General features: G+C 34.4%; 2 protein-coding genes and 1 non-coding gene across 3 annotated transcripts; all 3 read right to left on the bottom strand.

The window, feature by feature from the left end:
- Positions 1–6,042: 6,042 nt before the first annotated feature.
- On the bottom strand, positions 6,043–9,837 carry LOC146935518 (disease resistance protein RPM1-like). Its single transcript, XM_085750695.1, has 2 exons — positions 6,907–9,837; positions 6,043–6,335 (listed from the first exon to the last, which is right to left on the bottom strand). The coding sequence occupies exon 1, from the start codon at positions 9,748–9,750 to the stop codon at positions 6,916–6,918; it is 2,835 nt and encodes a 944-aa protein (XP_085606821.1). The 5' UTR covers positions 9,751–9,837; the 3' UTR covers positions 6,043–6,335; positions 6,907–6,915.
- Positions 9,838–10,454: 617 nt separating this feature from the next.
- LOC146935519 (uncharacterized) lies at positions 10,455–17,542 on the bottom strand. The gene is made up of 7 exons (XM_085750696.1): positions 17,184–17,542; positions 16,231–16,430; positions 14,914–15,558; positions 14,554–14,704; positions 14,095–14,244; positions 11,480–11,646; positions 10,455–11,023 (listed from the first exon to the last, which is right to left on the bottom strand). The coding sequence occupies exons 1-7, from the start codon at positions 17,533–17,535 to the stop codon at positions 10,916–10,918; spliced, it is 1,773 nt and encodes a 590-aa protein (XP_085606822.1). The 5' UTR covers positions 17,536–17,542; the 3' UTR covers positions 10,455–10,915.
- On the bottom strand, positions 12,421–12,581 carry LOC146935520 (U1 spliceosomal RNA). Its single transcript, XR_015033586.1, has one exon. It is a non-coding gene; the product is annotated as a U1 spliceosomal RNA (small nuclear RNA).
- Positions 17,543–21,885: the final 4,343 nt, after the last annotated feature.

Below are 21,885 nucleotides of genomic sequence, written 5' to 3' on the forward strand. Positions count from 1 at the left end.
CAAAAACAATATTAAGCATATAATTCATCAATTTCACTTAACAACTTAAACTTCATCAACATATCATATCATAAATCATATAGCATCATATCATCATCATATCATAGTAATAATCATGTAGCATTATAGCGCCAACAAAAACATCATCAACATATCAATCATCATATATCATCAAATACTAATCGCAAACAATCTTCACATATCTTCAAATACTAATCGCAAACAATCATCACATATCTTCAAATATTAATCATAAACAGTCATCACATATCATCAATATTTATCACAAGCACCATATAACATCTTAATCGTAACATCTTTTATCATCATATACCATCTTAATAATAATTCATCATTAGATACTTCATCAATCATCACAACTTAACGACTTGACTCGACTATGCAACTCTTTCGTCTTAAATCATCTTGACTCGACTATGCAACTCTTTCATCTCGAAACGTCTTGACAATGCAAATGCATGTGGTACCATTCTAGGGCATAAGCCCTCGTCGCTTATGAGCATAAATATACACCTAGGGCATGAGCCCTCGTCGCTATTGAGCAAAAGCTCCTAGGGCATGAGCGCTCGTCTCTATTGAGCAAAAGCTCCTAGGGCATGAGCCCTCGTCTTTAAATGAGTATGCATGGACTCAACATCTTACGTCTTTAGAAACATCATGAACATCTATGACATCTTAACATCTTAACATCTTGACAACATAACATCTTAACAACTTGACGACTTCATAACGACTTGACGACTTAACAACTCTTATCATCTTAACGTCTTATCATCTTAACATCTTAGCATCTTAATAAAGATTCAACAGCAACATATGGATCACATAAATAATTCATATCATATCATAATATAACAATATCAAATGATAATAAACAACATCTTAAAACATCGTATACATTTCAAATAAAGCTCATATAACAATATCACATTGATAATATTAGCAGCAACAACATTAACAATCTTTAACAAGCAGTAAATCATTATACAACTAGATATAATCAACATAGATAGCATAATTCATCATCATCTTCATCCTATAATAGTACTCACATTAATAATCACATTAATCATCTCAACTCAATAATAACAGCAACATGGCAGCATATAAACAATTCTTATATATCATATCAACATTAAAGAATGAATCACATCATCATAAGCATCGTAAACAATACATAAAGTGCATATATAACAATATCTCAGTACTAATAATCTCATTTCCAAAAATTCATCTAATCTCATGGTTCTAACCTCAAAACTGATTCTAATTATCATCCTAATGATTATCTAAGGTCTGTACACATTTTCTACATCAATTCAACAAGTTTTCATCATCTAATCATCAAATCTCTCTCAAAACCCTAATTCTCAAAACCTCACAAACTCAACCTACAACATGTTAAATCTAATTATCAGAATTATAGACTTAATATTACTGAGAGTTAGTCTCACCCTTACCTTAGATTAATTGACAGCAAGGTTCTACAATCTTCTCCTTCTCTGACTCTTCTCTTCTCTATCTTTCTCCAAAACAGTTTGCACGTAATCCTTATTTTCTAACTCTGACTCTCCTCTTTATATATAAATCCCAACCTACTTATTTTCTCTTAATTCCAATTCTGTCCCAAAGCCTCTTTATTCTAAATAATTATATTTCTCCACCAAATATATTTCTCCACTAAATATATTCTTCCACTAAATATATTCTCTCACTAAATATATTCTTCCACTAAATATATTCTCCCACTAAATAATATTAATACACCAAATAACACATAATAGCATATTTCATCAAAATATATATGTATATAATATTTTAACACCAAAAAACAAATATATCTCTACATCAAATAACAAATATATTTCTACACAAAATAACAAATATATTTCTACACCAGATAACATATATATTTCTATACGAAATAACAAATATATTTCTACACCAGATAACATATATATTTCTACACAAAATAACAAATATATATCTACACCAGATAACGTATATATTTCTCCACAAAATAACAAATATATTTCTACACTAGATAACATATATATTTCTACACAAAATAACAAATATATTTCTACACCAAACTTTCTAATTTCACAAAACGGCCCCACAACTTAATATTTATTTTATTTTCAAATCTTATTTTATTAAATAATAAAATAAGTCACAACATCTCATAAAATTCTCTAAAATCACATAATTCATATAAATCACATCGATAACTCATATAAATCACGTCAATCATATAAATATATCTTAAAACTCATTTAAAATAATTAAATATTCGAAATGGGCGTTACAATCAGCATCTTCAATGATGGTATTCAAGTGCCAACGAAATGATGTCCATTCCTTGACACTTGAATACCAGTGTTGAAGATGCTTATCGTATGTTGGAGTCATGCCGATTAACAAGTTTGAATTGCCCCATCCAGAGTAAGACAATTGTTGTAGTTGGAATGTGTATTCCAACTACAACAATTGTCTTACCTCTGAAATGGGGTAAATTCAAACTAGCCAATCAACATGACTCAAACATTTCGCTCGACATTCATGCTTTCCTTTGAAAAGAATAAATTTTTGTTAGGCTTGATTTAGATGATGGTATTTAAGTGCCAACGAAATGAGGTCCATTCCTTGACACCTAATACCTTCATCTAAACCAGCCTAACAAGAATTCAATCTTTTCAAAGAAAAAACATGAATGCCGAGCGAATGCTTGAGTCCTCGCCGTTTGGCAAGTTTGAATTACCCCATTTCAGAGGTGAGACAAATGTTGTAGTTTGAATGCACCATACCCTAACTAATGACGATCTTCTGGCGGAATCAAGCTCTTGATGATATCTTCAGTTGATCGCAGCAACGTCACCCGCATATCGATCCACTGGAACATGCTGTGCTCCCAAAACATGCTCGTCACGTTTTCCTCGTTCTTTAACTCCACCCAAGTGAATGATACCCTCCCCTCGTCGAGCGTCGGACGTTTATACCGGACGTTTTGCACCCTCCTTGTGTCTCTGGGATTGACTCATTGGTTGAATTCATTCAGTTGATCCTTGAGACCTCTTAACGTTACATCAAGACACCGAACCTTCAACCTCTAAGGTTCTCCGCCGTTGAATTCTGCATGAACGTCGATCCACCCGGCCATTGTTTCAAATCTACACACATAGAAATTTAAAATAATCAATGAAAAACTCATTCAAACATTTCATCAAACACTTGATGTGCAAATTATACATAGACTCTAAAAATCATAAAAATAACCCTAAAATGTAATTGTCTAAAAAAAATATAAAAATAACGTAAACTATAACAAAATTATTCAACTTATATTTACTCTTAAAATAAATCATATAGTCTTACTAAAATAAAAAAATAAATATAAAACACCAAATTAAAAAATAACCCTAAAATTTTAAACTATCACATAATCATCATGCAAACATTTTAACTAAATTAATCAACTAACATCTAATCTAAAAATGATTTATAACATGTAAATCTAATTAAAAACTAAAATAAAAAAATTAATTTAAAACACCAAATTAAAATATAACCAATAAATTTTAAACTAACATAAACATCATACAAACATTTTAACTAAATTAATCAACTAACATTTACTCTAAAAATGAATTATACAATGTAAATCTACTTAAAAACTAAAATAAAATAAATCTACTCAAAAACAAAACTAAAAAATAAAAACATTTATAACAACTAAAAGTTATGTTATTAGCATTATAATTACTTACTTGTGATTTTGTTGAATAAATTTGAATGGGTTTTTTAGAGAGATTTGTGAGAGAGATTTGGAAAAAAAAATTGGAATATGAGATGGATAATGGATGAGAGAGCTTCTGCCAGACTTGTAGCAGAAGATCCTCGGCAGTTAACTACCGAGGAAAACCTTGGCAGTTAACTGCAGCCGGTTTCTTCAAAATTCGGCAGTTAACTGCCGAGGGGTATTTAGGTAAATTACTCGTGTGGCACAACCTTATGCAATGTGTCAACAACAATTATCCAGATAAGCAGTGAGCAACCGATTGAAGAGGAGATGAAAAGGAATAGTTAACGAAATTGCTTACAGGGTTAAGTCCTAACAGAGTATCCGAAAAAATAATTGACGTGTCATGTTTTGATTGGTGAACAACACCAGCAGTATATAGGGTACTGTATCTAAGTTTTCTCCAAAAATAAATTTTTGTTTGTTATCCTTTTTTAATATTTGAATTTAATCTCATGCATTATCTTTTTAAAATGATAAGAAAAAAACAGACATATATAGTTTGTTACATTTTGTTTCTTATCTATTTATTATATGTGTTATTAGTATTGAAAGTTAAGGATAATTTTAGAAGGAGAAAAATTCCGCCCAAAAAAGCCAAAAAAGGTTATTTTCTTTATTATATACTAGCGAAAAGACAGGCACTCACATGCCTGTCTTTCTGCTCTTTTTATTGCACAGCTGTTTGAAAATTATGAATGTATATATACTTATATCGTGTTCGTTACACTTTTATTTTAAGTCAAAAACATGTTATTTTCTTTATATATAGTATAGATTATAAAAATAAGGGAAATGTTAATCAGTGCCCCCGGGGCACTGGTTAAGGAACAAAAGTAGTAAGTATTGTATTGGAACTTTTAAAAAAAATTAAAAAAAAAGTATTTTATGAAAATAAAAAGTTTTTAAAAAATTTATTAAAAAAAGTATTTTTCTGCTAAAAATGAAGAACTATTTTGATTATCTTTTGAAGAAAAAGAAAATCTGCATGTGAAATTAATGAACAATGTCAAATACCTACACTTTATAACATATTCAGATATATATAGTCGATCTTGATTAATATTTTACAATTTTATGAATCATTTTAAAAACTTGTTCACATGGAAGGACTATATTGACCAAATTGAGTGTTTTATAGATTAAAGAAACAACCAAGAAAATGATGGAGGACAAAAAGAGAAGCGTGTGTTGGTGTTTTCCACTCCTCTTTCATGTGAAACCAAATTGAGTGTTTTATAGTGAAATTATAAGTAGGCTACTTCTGATCATTCTCTGTTTATCAAGAATACTTCGTCATTTACCTTATTGTTGTTATATGTAGATGATGTCATATTAGCTTGCAATTCTTTACAAGAATTTCATGCTATCAAAATGCTCTTTATACTTCAGGATCAAGGATCTAGACAAACTCAAACACTTTCTAGGTCTTGAAATTGCTCATTCAACTTCTGGCATCTCGTTGTGTCAGAGAGATTATTGTCTGGATTTAATAAATGATTTTGGTCTCCTCAATTTTAAACCTGTTTCCACACCATTTGATCCCAACATCAAATTACACCATGATAGTAGTACTCCATATCCAGATGTTCCAACATACAGAAGGAAGATTGTTATATCTAAACACCACAAGACCTGATATCACCTTTGCAAAGACACCAGAAGATCTATATCAGGACCATGTTCAACATGATAACTTGTAGTACAAGTTATCTTAGTGTAGTTCAATTAAGTGTAGTAAAATTCATTTTAGTAGTACAACAGGGTTGTGTGTGTGTGTATACACACACAGTAATTGTACTCTCAGATTCCAATTAATGCAAATCATATCTTTTTACACATTTCATATTAACAACGAAAAACTAGGGAATGAGATAAGAGAATGATGAGATCCCTCTACAATCATCAGAAAGCAATAAAAATAAAGAAGGATGGAGAGATGAGAACTCTATCAAATTAAGATCTCCACCATGACCAAGATTAGAAAGATGACCAACCCAACAATTGAATTCATAGTAAATATATTTGATCTCTAACAATTGACTTCTCGGTAAATATACTTGATCTCTCAAATCCAGTTAGAGATAACGCTTCTTGAAGGAGGGGAAGCAAAATACAGCGATTATCTATAATATGTACATTTCGGGTTGGGATCCTCTATATTTTCATAAATGAAGAGGGTATGAACTCATAGATCTCATCAATGTAGCACATCCGGTAAATAATAGAAACGAAACTTCATTTATATTCATAGCAAATTGAAATATCCATTATTTTTTGTAGTAAAGCATTCACACGACAACCAATAATAAACAACATTACAAATGAAGAAAACAGAAAAACAAACCAAAACCAAATGTCAATTAATAGAGTACACATTCCTTGATCATATATAGTTGATGAGTTCAATTCAAGGAAACAATTTATTGGGCAATTCAAGCACAACATAGAAGGAATGAAGAGACACAGTACATCTTCTCTTGAGCAGCAACATGAAGAATTTGAATCTGTTCACCTAGACATTCATAAACATGCATGATGAGAATATAGCCACTTTCATTCAATATATGTAGAGGGGTGTTGCATGTATACATAACCAACTTAAACATTATAATTTGTTTAATTTATAATAAAATGTCGTAAGATTATTTTTCTTGTTGTGCATGCATTTAAGCGTAGTTTTACTTAAATCAAGATGCAAACTGTTACGAGTCCCACATCGGATAGGTGATGGCCTGACAATGTGTTTATAAGTGGGGGCAATCCTCACCTCACAAGCCGGTTTTGTGGGGTTGTGTTAGGCCCAACCATGATTTCTAAGACAAACATTCATGTAAAGGGAATGTAAAGGGAAGTTTGAAGTTTGAAGCATTAATAAATGAGAGAGAAACTTGATTGATAAAGGGAATGTAAAGGGAAGTTTGAAGTTTGAAGCATTAATAAATGAGAGAGAAACTTGATTGATTTGAAAAAAATATACATTTCATGGTATGAGGAAAGAGTGAGTACCTTGATAATAAATGAGAGAGAAACTTGATTGATTTGAAAAAAATATACATTTCATGGTATGAGGAAAGAGTGAGTACCTTGATGATTCAGACATTGGATGTAGTAGGAATGCGGTGCAAGTCATAGTCATAAAATCCTGATCCTACTTTCTGACGGATTAGTACAAGGGGAATATGCTTGATAATCCAATGGCATTGTCCATCTTTTTCTGGATCAATGCTTTCAACCAATTCATTTGGCATATCAGCAAATCCAAGGAATTGAAGGTTTTTCAAGTGTTGAAGGTCTTGTGGAACCACCTTCAACTCGGGGTTATTGTTAAATCTGATATGATCAAGACAAAGTAAAGCTCCATTTTCTATCGTGATAGAATTTAGCTTATTCAATCTTGTGAGATCAAGTTCCCTTAGTTTTGGAAACCCTTCAACTTGAAAGTGTAAACTTTCACCAGAAAATGCATCATCCCACAAATTCAGCCTCAACAAACTAGGTAAATTCTTCAAAGAGTTTAGTGGATCAGTGGCTATGTTGGATAAGCCAAGTCTTAACTTCACAAGATACTTGAGATTTGGAATCCAATCAGGCAACTTCGTTAGTCTTCCTTTCAAGTTGAGCACAATAAGATCGGGAGGAGCTGATATGAAATCCAAGTCAAGGATTTCCTCCTTAACGATAGCAGTAATGTTTAGAGATTCAAGGTGTTTCATCTCTTGTATTGCAGCAGATAATGCATTTCCATATTCTTGGCGCATACAACGTATGCCTAACTTCCTTAATTGTGTCAGCATTTTGAGCTCTTGGATAAGGTCTACTCCACCATGATTTGCTTCCAAAAAGTAAAGCTTCTGTAATGACTTCAAACATCCAATACCCTCTCGCATTTTCACACCTGTTGTAAAGTTCAAAATTGAATAATGTCCTTCATGTTTTCTATAATAAACTGGAAGAAGCCTTAGCTTTGTGAGCATGTTTATCTCCCTTGGCAACTCATCAACTTTGGTATGCCTTAGATCCAAGGTTTCTAAATTGATTAGGTTACCAATAGAACTTGGAATAACTGTGACTTTTGTACGACTCAGGTTCAAGTACCTTAGGTGGAAAAGACTCCCCAAGTTATCAGGAATATAATTCAAAACTGAATTCTCAAAGTCAAGAACTCTCAAAAGCTTGAACTTGGCAGATAATCCATCCATGAAATGTTTAGGCAATTCACCTTTGTCGAAAACTAATATAGCGCGAATTCCTGAATTACCAGTGCTTCTCAACACATTGTTGGAGATGGCTACTATAGAGAAGCGCCTAGTTATTCCAACCGTGACTTGTTCATCACCTTCATGCACTGAATGACAAAAACTTAAATCTTTCATTTTTTTAATGACCACTTCACGCAACAAATCATGGACTTGACATCTTTTAACTTTCCCATCAAAGCCAAGTTTGGAAACCTGAACCAAACTTCTCTGTACCAATTCTATCAAGTACTCTTCAGCAACTTCCTCGAATGGTCTTGTGTGCTCATTCTTAACAAACCCTTCAGCCATCCATTGCCTAGTAAGTCTTTTTCGTTTAATGATGTAGTCCTCTGGATACATGCCAAAGTATAACATGCAGGATTTCAGATGGTAAGGCAAATCATCATAACTAAGACTTAAAATCCTTATTATACCAGTCAAATGCACATTGCGCTCCAACTCCATTCTCAGATTTTGACATACCTTTCTCCACTCAAACAAGGTTTTAGCTTTTGTTGACAAAAGACCACCAATGGCCACAATAGCCAGTGGTAGCCCTCTACATTTTTGAACAATTTCATTGGACATGTCGGCAAGGACTGTTGGACACTGTTTACCAGGCTCAGATCTAAATGCCTTATTGCAGAACAACTCCCATGCTTTTTCTGAAGATAAAGGTTGTAGCTCGTGAATATGAACAGGAAAAGATTTCTTAAAATATTCTGCTACATTCATTTTTCTAGTGGTCACGATGATTCTACTTCCTTGGTTATTACTAATTAAGGCATGTTCAATCTCATCAGAAAAATTTTCTTCCCAAACATCATCAAATAAAACCAAGTACCTTTTTGACTCGAGGTATTTTCTTACTTGAGTAATCAATGTTCTGTCATCCATCTTCCGCAGACCCTTTGGAAGAGTCTCATTGTTGTTCGCGCAAAATGTTTTTATGATATCTATCAGCAACTCCGTCATAGTATAGGATTGAGAAACTGTTATGAAAGAGCGGCAATCAAAGTGGCTTTTCACCAACGGGTTATCAAAAACATGCTCAGCAAGAGTTGTTTTTCCGAGTCCTCCCATGCCTACCACAGAAACCAACGTGCGTTCATTCTCTCCACCCACCAAAAGATGAACCAATTCATTTGTTGGGGACTCAAACCCAACAACTTGAGTCTCTTCAATGAAATAAGGAGCCATTCGAGGGTCACCAATTCTAGGAGCTTTAGTCCCTCTGTAGCTTTCTGATCCACTTCCAGACTGAAACTCAAACCGTGCACTTCTTTCTTTGATTCCAGCAAGTGATAACTTGATGTCTTTCATCTCTGAAGAAATCTGGTACTGTGTAGTCAAGGTTTTGATCGAGGCAGGAATCGCTTGGAGTGAAGCTATGAATCCCGAATGGTCGACCCTTTGTGCCACATACTTGCTATACTCATACTCATCAATCACATCTTCTATGCGAAAAGATGCTTCCCTCAGCTGCCTTACCCAAGTTTTGACTCCTTCATTTGCTCCCCCTCTTTCATCAGCAGCCTTTGTGTCTGCATCCTTGAGTGAGAATTGGATGATCTCAAGTTCATCTTTGATGTCTTTGAAGTATCTCTCAATCAACGTCAGTGAACTTCCTTCTTCTTTTACAAAATTGCAGAGTTCCTCCACAACAAATGACACTATAGCATCTGTCATTTCATTTCAATGTTTTCATCAATCAGGTTAACTCTTGCAAGCAATTTTGGCAATCCAAACAAGTTCAAGTACCTTGTTTTGGTGCTTAGGCTTTTCTGTGCTGGACTTCGACTAATGAATAGTTGCGTTTAGTCTACGAGAAATTATTTTTCTATTTTGTGAGGACAAAGACAACTATTTTTAATTATGTTTATCTGTTAGTTTTTTTTAATAGAGCCTGCAGAACAAGTGGGTGTGTAAGGTAGTTATAACTTAATAACTTAATTAATAAATACAGCAGTGTGACTTGTGAGAGTAACCAAGAGTCTTGGTCTTTGATATATTATTTTCTTAATCTTATTATATGTGCCAAGAATCAACGAAGCAACCAAGAAGTGATGTAGCATGATAGACATGAACCAATATTATTATTTTCTTAATCTTATTATATTTGCATAAACAATATTAATTATAGATACATAACCTGATTTTGACATATTGGACTTTGTTTTAGTAGCTATTTTTGCATCTAGAATAAATTCAGCTTTAAAAGTTGAGTTTTGAAATTTTGCTTCAAACTGTTTATGTCTCAAATTTATTGTTCACCTTATTAATATATTAATACATTTGAACATAAATCATTTTACGTTCAACGGTTTACAAATCCAATTTAAACAAAATCAATTTTGGTCACCCCATTATTATATTTTGATAGCTAAGAAGACACAGAAAATATCAAGTACATTTTATTCTGCAAATATCAAGATGATACAAGAACAAACTTCTTACCGAAGTAAAAAAGATGATAACAAAAAAAAAAAAAAAAAGAGAAAGAGTTCCTCATCCAGAGAAGGGGAATGAAAACCTATGGCTCCTTGAAGCAATATATATACCCTGTGTGCTTAAAAAACTTACAAAAACATGTACCATGGCTTGAAGCCAACACTAGGGCAGTGATTAAAAATAGGAAGGAAAAAAACTTGTGTTACTAAACACAAGTTGTATCGTACCACATGACCACAATGAGCCATTGATATTGAGTAAAGCTTCCCCTTTCATCTTGGAAAAAAAGGAAAAAGATGTGTGAAGAAAACTATAAAGGGTTCACAGATTTTTTCCTGCATCATTGACTTGAATTACAATACCAACTTTATCTATACATAGTATACTTGTCTTTCTGTTTCTTTCACTGGTCCCTTCTCACAAAAGTTATTTGTGAATCCGGATTATGGTGGACAAGATGATTTTTCGAGATTAGTTCCGAGTCACCATCTGAGCCTGTGTTGAGCCTTATCTGTATATAAATCTAACATCAGTACTGACCACTATATCCTAAATAATGTTACAACATCCACTGAATTATGGAATAGCAAATTGAAGAAAATACCAGTTACTTATTTCATTCTTCAAACTTTAAATTTAGTTTATTGATTTATTCATATTTATTCACTTTGCTATAGATATAGGACATAAACTTTTAAAAGTCACAAGCCACTGTTTCACATCATGCTTAAAGTGTCACCATTTCGTTCACATAGACTAACATTTTATTACAGTTTTTAGGTTTTTATTACATAACATTACATTATCCATTCCATGGCTTTCTATTCTCTTCATTTTTTGTTTTCCTTCCCTTATATGACAAATTCAACATTTTTACAGTTCTGCAATTTCATGATTCAGAATGTTTTCTTGTCCTTCACTCGTAACAGAAGTAGCAAGAACAACAATAACAGTTCATAGGATGAACCTGATATTTCTTGAGTAATGATGCCAACAATGTAGCAACAACTTGGATAACAAATTTCTGCCCAACGCAAGCACGTGTACCGGATCCGAAAGGAAGGAATGCTGCATTTTTACTAAGATCATTTAGTACAAAAGAGCTGATTCCATAGTCAAGTTGTTCTTCAGAGCCTGTAAGAAATACCATTATTGAAAGATTAGTGATGGATGAGCAACAACTGTCAATATCAGAAATTTTCGGACTCTAAAGGTTAAATTCAATATTTGACACAAGAGTAAATTCTAATCCCAAATCACACACAATCTTCTTTTACTTTTTCAACATACCACAACCAAAATAAGGGTAAAAGAAAATGGGGAGGGATGAGTTATAAAATCCTCTCAAACAGAGCCTAACATGACTTTAACATAAGCGGGGTGTCCTTAAGTTATGTACCTAAAAATAAACTTATACATAAACATAGACTTTACAGTGAATATACTGAGTTGCATGATAAAGCAAGTTAAACAGAGACCTGACCACCACCAGATGTCACCGGATTTTTTTTCCGGGACAAACAGCATCGATGGAGATACTGAATGCCATTGCAAAATGGGTTGGCCCCGTAGGGTCCAACCCGCCCATCCGCCGGTCCGCCATAAAACCGGGCGGGGTGAGATTTTCAGCCCTATTTCTTTAGTTGGCCCGCTCCACCCCTTATTAGACGGGTTATTGACGGGGCTGGGTGGGACGGTCGGGTTGGGTTTGAATGAGGTAGAGATGACAGGGGAAGGAAAAGGGGTAAAAGAGAGTTTTTCCTGATTTGCTGGGTTTTGGTGAATGTTGATGAGCAAATGATGAACTCCAATTTATTGGGAGAAAAAATAAAACTTGTTAATTTGGACGCTGGGCTTATATCTGAACTAGCAAATGGCCCCAGCCACACAAAATTTAAACTAAGATTGAAGAGGGCCGCGCGAACGCAGGCCCCCACAGCAACAAATTATGATGTAGGCTCCACCACTTGGGTAGACCTTAGGAAGGCACCCCTCCTAAGTGCAATGGAGGTCACCTTCCTAGGCCATGGGCCTTCCTGATCACCCATTGACCCCATCCAGGTAAGTATGTAATTCAATGTCATACCCTTTCTTTATATATCCCACTTTCCCCACTGCTGTGTCTGATATTGTCGATGTGGGACTTATTGTTACACATACTGTTGTGAAAGTGACTCAAAATTGGAGTTTGGAGGCCAAAAATTGATGTTTGCTGAAAGTACAAATCGGGGCCCGAATGGCAAAAATCGGGGCCCGATTTTGGCTGTCTTTGGGAGCAGTTTGGTACTGGAAAAATCGGCGCCCGAATGGTAAAAATCGGGGCCCGATTTTGCGTGCAGATTTTTTTTTCAGAAACGTATTTTTGGGCCAGATTTGGTACAATTTTATGGGAGTTACTTTTACTATAAATATAGGCATTGTATCAGTGTAAACCTTGAGATAGAGGGGGCTGAAACAAGGGTTTAGAAAGGCAACAACAAAATTAGGGTTTGTATAGAGTTTGTCTCTTTGGAACAAACACTAGGTTTTGAGGGTTGATTCACCTTGGGAAACACTATTAGGATTGAGTCTCTTGGTTACGGGAAGAGGCTGGGATTTAGGTAGAATTAGGCGGGAGACTTATTCTTGTAATCCATCTCTTTTGTAACGTTACTCATCATATAGTGGAACGGAGGGCTGCTCTCTCCCCCAGACTAGGTCAATTTGGACCGAACTGGGTAAACAGATTCTTTGTGTTCTCTCTTCTTCTTTTCTCTTGCTGTGTTGTTTTCTACTTTTGGCTTGTGATTATAACTGTTCTATTCACTTTGATTATTGGTTGCTTTATTATCCCTTGCTCCACACATCAAGTTGTTATTGGTGTGAGTTTTCTCATCGAATCCGCAACACATACATTTTGCACACGCTACTAGTGTATGTTAGAGACTGTAGTACACTATTCTATTATTCTGATGTGTTTGATTTTAAGTCTTAAACTTATTTGTAGCATTTATTTTGATGTAGTTGTAGTTTGTTCTGTTGTGGTCTGATCTGGTCTTTTAGTATGTTGTAGTATGTTACAACTTACAACAGAATTTTCAGTTATGTAGTAGCCATAAATCATTTTGTTTTGCACATTTCTCCCTTTTCTAATAACATTTTTGAGATTCACCATGAAGGTTCTCTCTGCATGTCTTCAGTTTTCTCCCATTTTCATTCATTATCTCTCCTCACTGTTATCTAAGATCTTGAACCAATTTCTAGTCCCGGCACCATGACTTCCCGGAAAAATCCGTTCAAACTCTTCACTAGTTATATTTTTTAAACAATATCTCATCAAACTAGATGATAAAAATTCTATGGTGAATGCAACAACTTAAATGTGTAATCGGAAGCCACAAACAACATTGCTATGTTGTCAATCCTACAATTTCTCTCAGGTTCACCATAATTGCTTCAACAAATGGTTCCAGTTATTGCATTAATGACAGGGTAGCAGACATGATCTACAGCACTGAAGGACTAAAACAATATTAAATTGAAAATCTTGAGGTTGCGCATAAGGTACAAAACCTGCCAGCTAATTATCGGGGGGGCTCGTACCTGATTCTTTTGTAATGTTTGACAGAAATCGGTATGGATTAAAAGCACTTGCATCATTCCCCCAATTGAAGCCATCTTTCTGTACCAATTGAACAGGAACAACCAGTACAGCTCCAGCAGGTACGGTTACACCAGTTGCAAATCTCAAGTCTGATATAAGGATGAACATTAATGAACAAGTAGTGAAAATGTGCCAATTCGAGGGCGTAAATATAACCATAAGTCCATAACCTTCGTGTAGAACAGATAAACATGAATAACACTTATTAAAACATGATTGTTCCGGAACATGATTGAATATAATACACAATATGCGAATCACTTTTCTTAATTAAAATCCACATAATTTACAAATCACTTAAGTTATTCTACACAAGAAGGAATAGATTACTTAAATAACATCATTGTATATAATACACAATAAGCAATATCTTCAGTGAAGAATAAGCAATAACTCACCATGTTTCGTCGAACACCTCTGCAGCATGGGACCACTTGGGAGAAGGCGTGCAGATTCATAAATTGTAGCCAATAGCAAAGGCATCCTATAAACATCTTCATGTTCATATTTTGATGGGTTTCTCCCAACCATGCTAATCTCTGAATAAACCTGCAAAGCATACGAAAATAAGTAATAACAAAGCCTTGTAAACACCTCGAACTATATTAAATCTATATTAAAAATATAAAATGTAATATTAAAATATTCATCACAGTTAGATATACCCTTGCGTCTGTAAAATAAACAAAAACAAAATGATCCGGAACGAATTTTAATTAAGAACTGGAAAAGTAAAGATAGAATAAACAAATTGCAACCTTATCCTGTATTTCCAGATGCATGACAAGATTAGTCAATACATTGGCAATTAAAGCAGCTGTAGTTTGACATCCATGAAGCATCACACGCATGATGTTACCACAAGGTTCTTCCTTAGAATTTTTTTGATCATTAAGGTCGCGAAAGAAATGGCAATTTTGGAATCCACCATTAGAACAGCACTCCGTACCATTAGCTGACTTCATTTCCAGGATGGAACTCTCACTACAAACATTTTGATCGATATGGCAGAGAATTTTGCAGCTTTTTCTGCGATGTTGAAGGATATCTTGAGTTAAGCATCTTAACTTTGTACATAAGTGTTGATATCTCCAAAATCCTCGTTTCCAAATCGGAGTAACATTATAGGAAGCCCAAAAGCAGGTATCTTTAGCAACCGTCATAAGTAATTCCTCGTATATTGCAGCCTTCGGCCATGCCAAGAAGCTGTCTCCGAGGAATGTGGCTCCCATTAATGTGAAAGCCATATGCTGAGAAACCAACCCGCAACTAATACTTCCTTTGACTCTGATGTTTTCTATTTGATCTATGATAAAGTCTGCAACCTTCAGAGGATTCTGATCAGCTGTCTTCATCAATCTTTCGTTCAATTCTGTGGCCAATAATTCTCTTCTCTTTTGGACCTGAAGACAAATTAAATGAAATTCCAAGCAGCTATAGTTAGAATGAAAACATGTTAGACAAAGAAGAATGAATGTGAAATTGCTACAGATACTTGAGATACATAATGAAAATATACGAACAAAGAGTAATTAGATCAGAAAAATAATACTTACATAAAAATAACTGAATATACTTTTATTAGCATAATAACATGTCATATTCATCACAAGAGTGTATCAATTTAGTCCTCCACAATATCAATATTTCAAAATGATCATGAAATTGCAAAATATTACTCAGGTTCATCCATCTTTTGTTACTTGTATGGAACATAATGATATTATGTTGATAATGTGGGGGATGAATTTGACATTAACTGAATAATGTAGGAGCTGCAATTCCAGGGACCGATTTGGATATTTACTCTTTTCGTCCCACGCTCTTCTTCAGTTCAACTGGTAATTAGCCAAATGGCTTGGTTTAGGGGCCATTGAGTACCGATTAATAATTCCAAGTACATTGGAAAAGAAATAAAGTATTTTCAAGTACATTTGCAGACATAGATAAATTTCCCTCCGGCGTTGCTCGAAACAATGAACGAGTCAACAACTCAAGGCTATCATAAGCACAACAAATTACAAGGTAAGGACAGCATAAAGATTATATGATAATTTCTTTTGGCAGTTAAGTACCTTTTCATAGGAAGGGGCAAAAAGGCTTGATTGGCCAAAGGCTAGATGAAATGCTTTTCCGGTAAAAGGTAACTTATCCTTGGCCTTTACAAGCATCTCTTGAATTAGCATTGGATCCTTAACTGACACCAGAAGCTTAGTAGGACCTAACCACAACTTAACAATTGGTCCATATTTCTCATGGGATTCTGACAACACATCTGGAAATCAAAAGGCCGGGTTTCCAATTAGTTTTCCCGACATTTAAGGAATGAATGTTACTCAGTTTCCAAAACCAAGTGAATAAATGGTAAATGAATGGACAATTTATAACTAAAAAGGTGAGTTATTCAACTACTGATTAATATGATGCTACAATCTACATTAATATCCTCTATGAGCTAAAGATTGATTCAATATCAACAACAAATTCACAAAAGAATAACAACTATAAGTCAATATCAACGACCAAAAAGATCACAAACCAACACAACACAAAACACAAAGCCCTACACTCCATATATATGAAAAATACCAATCAAACAGATCAAAATTATGTGGCACCAACACTTCATATTAAATTTACGTGATTACATTAAGACCATGTTTGGATAAACACCTTATTTGCAGCTTCTAACACAAGCATTTATCATGATCAAGCACTTATGAGTTATGAATAAACTTACATAAACTATTTCCATAAAAAAAGATAAAATTAAATTATTGCTTTTAATAAGCTATCATAGAGAGCTTATCAAAATAAGTTGAAAAAAGATTACGAGAAATGTCATAAGTTGTTTTAATAAGATGTCCAAAACAGTGTCACAAAACTTATTTCACTAGATAAATTCAAACAAGTCAATCCAAAGTGTCTGTCAAAGTGTCAGTGTCGTCTCTGGTATCTATCTATGTTTCATAAATTAAGAAACTTATAACTGGTGACTAAACAAAAAAAGAGAATAAAAGATGATTACCAGTGAAATTTTCTTTGGAGAGGACTTTATAGTGTCCAAAAAAGGATGAAGAGGGAAGTCCAGGAATAGTTCTAGCTTTATACAACAAAGTGAAGATATTAAAGAGTCTTTTAACCAAAAGGGTAGTGATAACAAGAAGAAAAAGCCAAAGAAAAGCATTGAATTCTCTTGTAGCAAATTCTCTAAGAAGCTCAGAAGGAGTAAAGAGAAGCGTGTTGTTATTGCATGATGAAGAAGATTTGATTTTGGAGTTGAGAAGAAGAAGACCAATAAAAGTATTTGGAACTGAAAATGAAGATGAATCAGTGAAACATGGTGATGAATTCATTTCATTCATTTTTTCATTGATCATAAGCTTTGGAAAATGAATGATGATGATTCCCTTATGTTCTATTTTTTCAATGTGTTTAGAGAGACAGAGACAACGTTGTCTTTTGTTTTTGGAGTTTGGTGGCGGTGTTGTTTTGTTACAATAATTGTGAGAGTAAGATGAGAAAATTGTGATGTCGTTTTTTGTCAAAATTGAAGGCTCATCATGTGAGTTTAGTTAGTTGACGTGATGGCTACGTAACATATGATTAATTTTAAATGGTTAATGAGTTTAACTAAAAAGACGAATTGTAGATGAGAATTTGAATTTGATTTTTAGGATGAATAATTGATCGGTTTTACTTATCTTCCTATCAAACTTCGGATTATCATATCCCTTCCCTTAGAAACCTTAAGGTTAACACAAAAAATATTTTTTTATTGTTAATCATTAGAATGAGACTATTTTAATAATTCGGGGTTTGAATTAGAGAAATAAGTAAAGTTTGATAAAAAATGGTTTATTATCATTTCATTTAAATTATTAGGTTGTATTTAATTTATGGTGAGACGGCTCTTTACTTTTCCCATGATGGAAAAACCCTATCTATTAGTGATATATTAAAATATTTTATGGTTGTCCTCGCGAGCTTAGCTCAGTTGGTAAGGACAATGCATAAAATATGCAAGGTCTAGAATTCGAACCCCGGCCACCACCAAAAAATATATATTTGATGGTTATTTTTGAAGAATGAGTAACTTTAGTACCAACACTTTGTTCATCTATTGACTTTTTTAAGGGTCTGTATGGTTCAACGAAGGAGATCAAAGAATGGGAGGGAAGAGGAGAGGTTTTAATTGAGGGGAGAGAAAGTGAGGGAGGGGAAGAGAGATATTTCGCAATGATTTGCTGACTTTGATTAACAATGTCTGCAGACTTTGGTGTTGGAACTTGTGTTGGGGGTCTGCTTCAATAACTTGACCATGAAAAGTTACAACTTTTGGTTTTAAAGTGATTCCATTATTTTGGAAATCACCAACATTTGGTTCCTTGGTACTCCTTGTGGGGTATTAGTAACAAATTTGTTACCATAATTGGCTAGTTTTGCCTCCAAATCGTTGGCTTGTTAAACCTGATTGTGAACCATGAGTTTCACAATGTCAGTAAATTATTGAGAGACTTGATACATGATGTCATGTATCCCCAAATTAATTTGATGTCAATGAAAAGGACATGGACCATTGGTTTCTTACCGTAGTTTATGCTAGCCCGAGAGAACATGAGAGAAGAGAAACATGGAATCAAATCCGGCATATCGCATCAACTATTAGTGACCCTTGACTGGTTATGGGTGACTTCAATGAGATTTCTAGTCCCGATGTGAAAAAAGGGGGAGTGCAAGCTGACATTAGGAAGTGTTTGCAATTCAACAATTGGATTAACGAATGCAGTTTAATGGAGGTCATTACCTAGGGAACAAAGTTTACTTGGAGAGGGCCTCAATGGAATGGAAGGGATAGAGTCTTCAAAAAGTTGGATCGTGTCTTGTGTAATGTATCTTGGAGACTAAGATACCATGAGGGGTTTGCTAAAGTTCTTCCTTGTGTGCAATCTGACCACCATCCAATTATTCTTCTCACCGAGGGAGAGCCAAATGTTGGAAGGAATCGACCTTTTAGAATTGAAGCTACTTGGACTACTCATGAGAATTTCCACCATTTTCTTAAGGATAATTGGGTTCGGAGTAGAGATTTGGTCTATCTCCTCAACAATCTAACCAACAACCTCAAAGAGTGGAATAAGGAAGTTTTTGGTAATATTTTCAAAAGAAAAAGAGAACTTTTGGCTAGACTGAATGGAATTCAGAATAGCCCCAACTACGGCTACAACAATTTTTTGGAGACTTTAGAAAATGAGCTCCAAAATCAGTTAGCTACTACGTTGTATCAAGAAGAGTGTCTGTGGTATCAAAAATCTAGAGGGGATTGGATAACTGATGGAGATCGGAATACAAAATACTATCATTCCAAAACCATTATTAGAAGACGGCGCAATAGAATTATCTCTTTAAGGAGTGAAATGGGGGATTGGATTGAGGATCAGGAAGACCTTAGGAACATGGTGAAGAATTTCTACCTCAATTTATATCATGAAGAGACCCCTACTCGTGACCCAGTCATTTCGTGGACAACTTATCCTCAAACGCTGGAGGCTGAGCACAACAAATTGAGTGCTCCAGTTCATTTTGTAGAGTGTAAAAGAGCGCTTTTTGAGATGGGTCCTCACAAGGCCCCGGGTGAGGAAGGTTACTCTGCTTTATTTTTCCAACAAAGTTGGGATATCGTTGCTGACTCAGTTTATCAGTATGTGAATCAGGTGTGGTATAATCCTTCTCTTATTTCCTCTATTAATAATACACTACTTGTTTTAATTCCTAAAATTGATAAACCTGAGTTTAATTCACAATTTCGCCCCATTGCGTTATGTAATGTTATTTATAAAATTATTACTAAAGTGATTGTCAACAAAATCAAACCTCTGTTAAATGGTATTATCTCTCCTTATCAATCTAGTTTTATTCCTGGTCGCACAATTCATCATAATATTATTGTAGCTCAGGAAATGGTGCACTCTATGTCTAAAATGAGAGGTAACAAAATGTTTATGTCCATTAAGTTTGATCTTGAAAAAGCATATGATCGTCTTAATTGGAATTTTATTGAGAAATGTATGGATGATTGTAAGTTTCCTTCTAAGATTGTTAGCGTTATCCATCATTGCATCAATTCGCCCTCTTATAAAATTCTTTGGAATGGTGATAAAACTGAAGTTTTTGCTCCTACAAGAGGAATTCGGCAAGCGGGCCCTCTTTCCCCTTACCTATTCGTCATTTGTATGGAGCGTCTCTCTCACATTATTTTCGATCAGGTAGAGGCTAATTATTGGAAGCCTATGCGTGCAGGTAGAACGGGACCTCAAATATCTCATCTACTTTTTGTTGATGATCTTTTTCTTTTTACAGAGGCCTCCATTGAGCAAGCTCATTGTATTAGGCATTGTTTGGACCTTTTTTTGTGATGCTTTAGGGAAAAAAATTAACAATCAAAAAACTCAGATATTTTTTTCCAAGAATGTTGATCAGCAACTTAGGGATGATATTTTGCGACACACAGTTACACTCCAGTTGCCAATATTGGAAAATATTTGGGGGCCAATATTTCCCCAGCTAGAACCACTAGAGGAAAATTTAATCATATCATTGGGAAAATTCAAAACAGACTGAGTGGATGGAAACATCAACGTCTTAGCTTGGCTGGAAGACTTACCCTCTGTAAATCTGTTCTTAGTTCCATTCCCTACTATCACATGCAGTATGCCAAGCTTCCCAAAACTTTGTGTGATGAGATGGAGAAAATTCAAAGATGTTTCTTGTGGGGTGGTAATGACCAGACTCATAAGCCTCATTTAATCAGTTGGGAAGTTTGTTGCTTGCCTAAGATGGATGGAGGTCTAGGTATGAGGAGTGTTGAAGCAAAAATCTTTTTGATGAATGTTTTAATGATAACAAACCTCGTGGAATAAATGATAAGTTTTATGAATGGTGATCTACTGATGGTTGCACTTGAGTTTTTGTTAAAAGAACAGGAATCACATAAGTGGATAAGCTAGAAGCCACCCACATTGATAAGTGCGTCATATCTACTCAACATTGAAAGAATGAGTATATCATCAGTTGAAACAACAAGATCATATCTCCATGAAGATTCATAGCTCAAGAATCATGATGGAAGAACTAGAATCATGCTGGAAGAATTACATCACAAGCTGCACAAGAATGTGCTTGAAGTTATGTGACAAAAATCACATTGAGTTTTATGTTATATGATTTGAAGATCCACCATGGGCAAAGAAGATAAAAGGAAATATGCATACAAGCTAGGAAGATTCTCAGAACCTCCTCAAAGTATCACACTTCCAAAGCTTCTGAAGATAAGAAGTTCAGAGTTCAGAATGTTCATATGAACAGAGATCAGAATGTTCATGTGGATGGAGTTCATAACAATCATGAACATTAACCCTGAATATATCCAGAAATATTAAAGGATTGCTTCATGGATAAACAAGAATATTTAAAGTCATCAATTACATGCAATGATGAACTAGATGCAAAGAAATATTCTTTTGGACTTCAAAGAAAGAATCATCTTGTTTGTCAAAACAAATGATCTCTCATTTATATGCTTCAAGTAGTTCTTGAAGGAAATAAATAAACAACCTTCAGAAGGTTCAAAGTGTTGAAGAACATCAGAATGTTCGGCACAAAGTACAACTGTCAAAAAGGAAGGAGCCCAGAAGAAACATTCTGAAGTTCATATGTTTGAACCCAGAAGG

The sequence above is a fragment of the Medicago sativa genome, chromosome 3 (genome assembly GCF_051527215.1).
Source record: "Medicago sativa cultivar Bolivia chromosome 3, Bolivia_mono, whole genome shotgun sequence".
Classification (NCBI taxonomy): domain Eukaryota; kingdom Viridiplantae; phylum Streptophyta; class Magnoliopsida; order Fabales; family Fabaceae; genus Medicago; species Medicago sativa.

Excerpts from the sequence above, each read along its gene's own strand:
- LOC146935518 (XM_085750695.1), bottom strand. The coding sequence starts at position 9,750 with ATGACAGATGCTATAGTGTCATTTGTTGTGGAGGAACTCTGCAATTTT.
- LOC146935519 (XM_085750696.1), bottom strand. The coding sequence starts at position 17,535 with ATGATCAATGAAAAAATGAATGAAATGAATTCATCACCATGTTTCACT. Across the intron at positions 11,647-14,094 it reads AAACATTACAAAAGAATCAG|GCTCTGAAGAACAACTTGAC; the intron begins GTACGAGCCCCC and ends TATTTCTTACAG. Across the intron at positions 11,024-11,479 it reads CATTACTCAAGAAATATCAG|ATAAGGCTCAACACAGGCTC; the intron begins GTTCATCCTATG and ends ATTTATATACAG.